The sequence below is a fragment of the Mesitornis unicolor genome, unplaced genomic scaffold (genome assembly GCF_000695765.1).
Source record: "Mesitornis unicolor isolate BGI_N332 unplaced genomic scaffold, ASM69576v1 scaffold13405, whole genome shotgun sequence".
Taxonomy (NCBI): domain Eukaryota; kingdom Metazoa; phylum Chordata; class Aves; order Mesitornithiformes; family Mesitornithidae; genus Mesitornis; species Mesitornis unicolor.
In genome coordinates this window covers 1-2637 of record NW_010186224.1, presented here as the reverse complement: position 1 = coordinate 2637, position 2637 = coordinate 1, and the positions used below count along the sequence as shown (strand labels likewise).

General features: G+C 49.5%; 1 protein-coding gene across 1 annotated transcript; it reads left to right on the top strand.

Moving 5' to 3' along the window:
* Positions 1–574: 574 nt before the first annotated feature.
* LOC104541114 (methyltransferase-like protein 7A) lies at positions 575–2226 on the top strand. The gene is made up of 2 exons (XM_010185088.1): positions 575–1078; positions 1990–2226. Exons 1-2 carry the CDS (start codon positions 575–577, stop codon positions 2224–2226), a joined length of 741 nt encoding a protein of 246 aa, XP_010183390.1.
* The last annotated feature ends 411 nt before the right edge of the window (positions 2227–2637 follow it).

The window sequence follows — 2637 nt, the reverse complement described above, 5'->3', positions numbered from 1 at the left end:
GAAAGCCGCTGTTGTAGAGAGAGCACGGAGCGAGCAGCTGACAGACTCATCCAGCTACTTACAACGGGGTGGCAAATTAACTCTTAAAAAGCCACATTTTAACCGAGAGGTTAATCCAACCTGTAATGAAAGCCCCTACAGCTAAGCCAGAGAGTTCAGCTGCATTTCCTTCAGCTCGCTAAAGACAACGTACGGCTCCTTTATCAGATATGAGCTGTAACCGAAAACGGCTCAACACCAAATTAGGGCGCCTCATGACACCGTGCCAGCAGTCACACACTAAGTTGAACTGCCCAGTTTCTCCAGTTATGCAACGGACTGGCAGCTCCTCCTCCACCACAGCCGGGACGCTTTGGGAACTGTTTGGTGCGCACTCTTGTTTTCCCCTCCCTTGCCTGTGACCGGACTTGAAAATCAGCTTTAGAGAAAAGCCCACCAGATCAACCCAAGCAGCTGAACGTACTGCAACAGGAACGCAGCAAGCACCTGAATGCGGCTCTGTCTGCGCTCCAGGGGCTCTCACACACAGAAGAATTAGTTTTGCTCAGTGCAGATCCTCTGCCCCGCGCTGGAAATGACTGAGGCCACCGTCCTCCTCCTGCGTGCCTGCCTGGTGCTGCTCGCCTCGCCCATCTACATCCTATCCTTCCTGGGCATATGGGAGCCCTTCTGCAGGAAGATCTTTTTCCCTTTCTTCATAGAGAATATGTGTGCAGTTCACGAAAAGAAAACAAAGAAGCGGAAGCAGGACCTCTTTAGTAATCTACCCGACTTCAAGAGCCGCTCAGGGGAGCTGAAGCTGCTGGAGATCGGGACCGGCTGCGGCGCAAATTTCCAGTTCTACCCACCGGGCTGCAAAGTCACGTGCACGGACATAAACCCCAACTTCCAGCAAGGCCTTTCGAGGAGCATGAACAAGAACCAGCACCTCCACTACGAGCGTTTCCTTGTAGCAGCAGGGGAAGACCTGCACCAGGTGCCCAGCGGCTCTGTGGACGCCGTCGTCTGCACCTTGGTCCTCTGCTCCGTGCAGAACGTGACCGGCACCTTGAAGGAGGTACAGCGAGTGCTCAGACCAGTGAGTATCTGAGTAAAAACTTTTGTTATTACCTTTAGCATCTATCCCACAGGCACTGAACCAAAAGAAAAGTTGTTTTTGAGCTCACAGACCCAGTTTATTTCCCTGGTTAAATCAGATTTGCAACCACTCTGTACTGGTGCAAAGCAGCAGCAACACTACTGCTCTGTCTGCCCTGTTCTGAGAAGTAAAACCCTAAAAGTAACATAGTTTGGTAACTACGAGCTGCCAGTGTTTTACAAGTAATTACTGTGTATCATTTAAAGCAGAACTGGTCCCTCTGGTGTTGTCTCCACCCCCCACACATCAGCTTTTTGGGGAGAAGATGGGAAGTTCTGTGGTCAAGACTGAAAGTCTGCAATTTAAAGCACTCTAGACTATTAGAAGTGGGGCTGATGTATGTGTATGACTGAAACACTCCCATTAAATGCCTTCACTCCCTGTGGTATACTAATCAAGCTAAAGATTAAAAAAAAAGCTGTTTTGTTGGGGTATTTTTGCAATAGACTTTCAGCCTTCAAAAATGGCATTTTCGAGACAATCCTGTGGGTTGTGAAAAACCCAAGAGTTTGAGTAGGATTTATACATTTCTTTTCATTTCCCTTGAAAAAAATTACACGCTCGAAACGGTAATTGAAACAAAGACAACAAACTACTGCTATAATAAAAGAGGGATGAAATAAGTACATCCTTCACGCTTTCACAATAGGCATTTTGGATCTCCGCAAGCTTCTTGCTTACATGAATTCCAACTGGCACCACAAAAGCAGCGAGCGGGCAGGGAAAGGGTGGGAGGATACGGGCGAGCGAGCAAACTGCGCAGGCACTGAGGAGGTGGGATGGAGGGAGGTGGGATTCGGCGTAACCCCAGCACCCGCTGCGGCTCTGTAAGACGCCTTTGTTTCCCCCAGGGAGGTGCTTTCTACTTCTTGGAGCACGTGGCCGCCGACCATTCCAGCTGGAAGTATTTTTGGCAGCAGGTCTACTACCCAACTTGGAAACTCGTCTTTGATGGATGCTGCCTAACGAGAGAGCTGTGGAAAAATCTCGAACAGGCCAACTTCTCGCAGCTGAACTTAGAGCACATAAACGTCGAGCTGCCCTGGACGCCCATCACGCCTCACATCATCGGGTACGCTGTGAAGTAACGCACGCCGCCGCGCCAGGCCTTCTCCCCTCCCTGCCACAGAAATTGCTGGATGTAATCAAAGCAAACAATACAGCATAAGCTAATCAGGACGTCCGAATCTAGATAACACGGTGAAGGACTTTAATTAAAGTTTCTGATTCAAGCACCAAATTAGAAGAGAGGGGCAGTTTTCTGAACACCTTTGAAGCCCTTGCACTGCTGATTGTGCCCCCAGCACAACCCAGGGAGGATCCCAGAATATAAAACAGCCCAGCAGGCATGAAAAAAAAGTACTATTAACACAAGGGAACTTCTGCCTATGTCTGGTTCACTCTGGGAGATGATTCTTTCAGGTGTTCCCCATACTAGGGAGCCATCGTAGGCCAGCACTGGGCTCAACCTTCTCCCTTCTCCCTTCTCCCTTCTCCCT

Excerpts from the sequence above, each read along its gene's own strand:
- LOC104541114 (XM_010185088.1), top strand. The coding sequence starts at position 575 with ATGACTGAGGCCACCGTCCTCCTCCTGCGTGCCTGCCTGGTGCTGCTC. Across the intron at positions 1,079-1,989 it reads TACAGCGAGTGCTCAGACCA|GGAGGTGCTTTCTACTTCTT; the intron begins GTGAGTATCTGA and ends TGTTTCCCCCAG.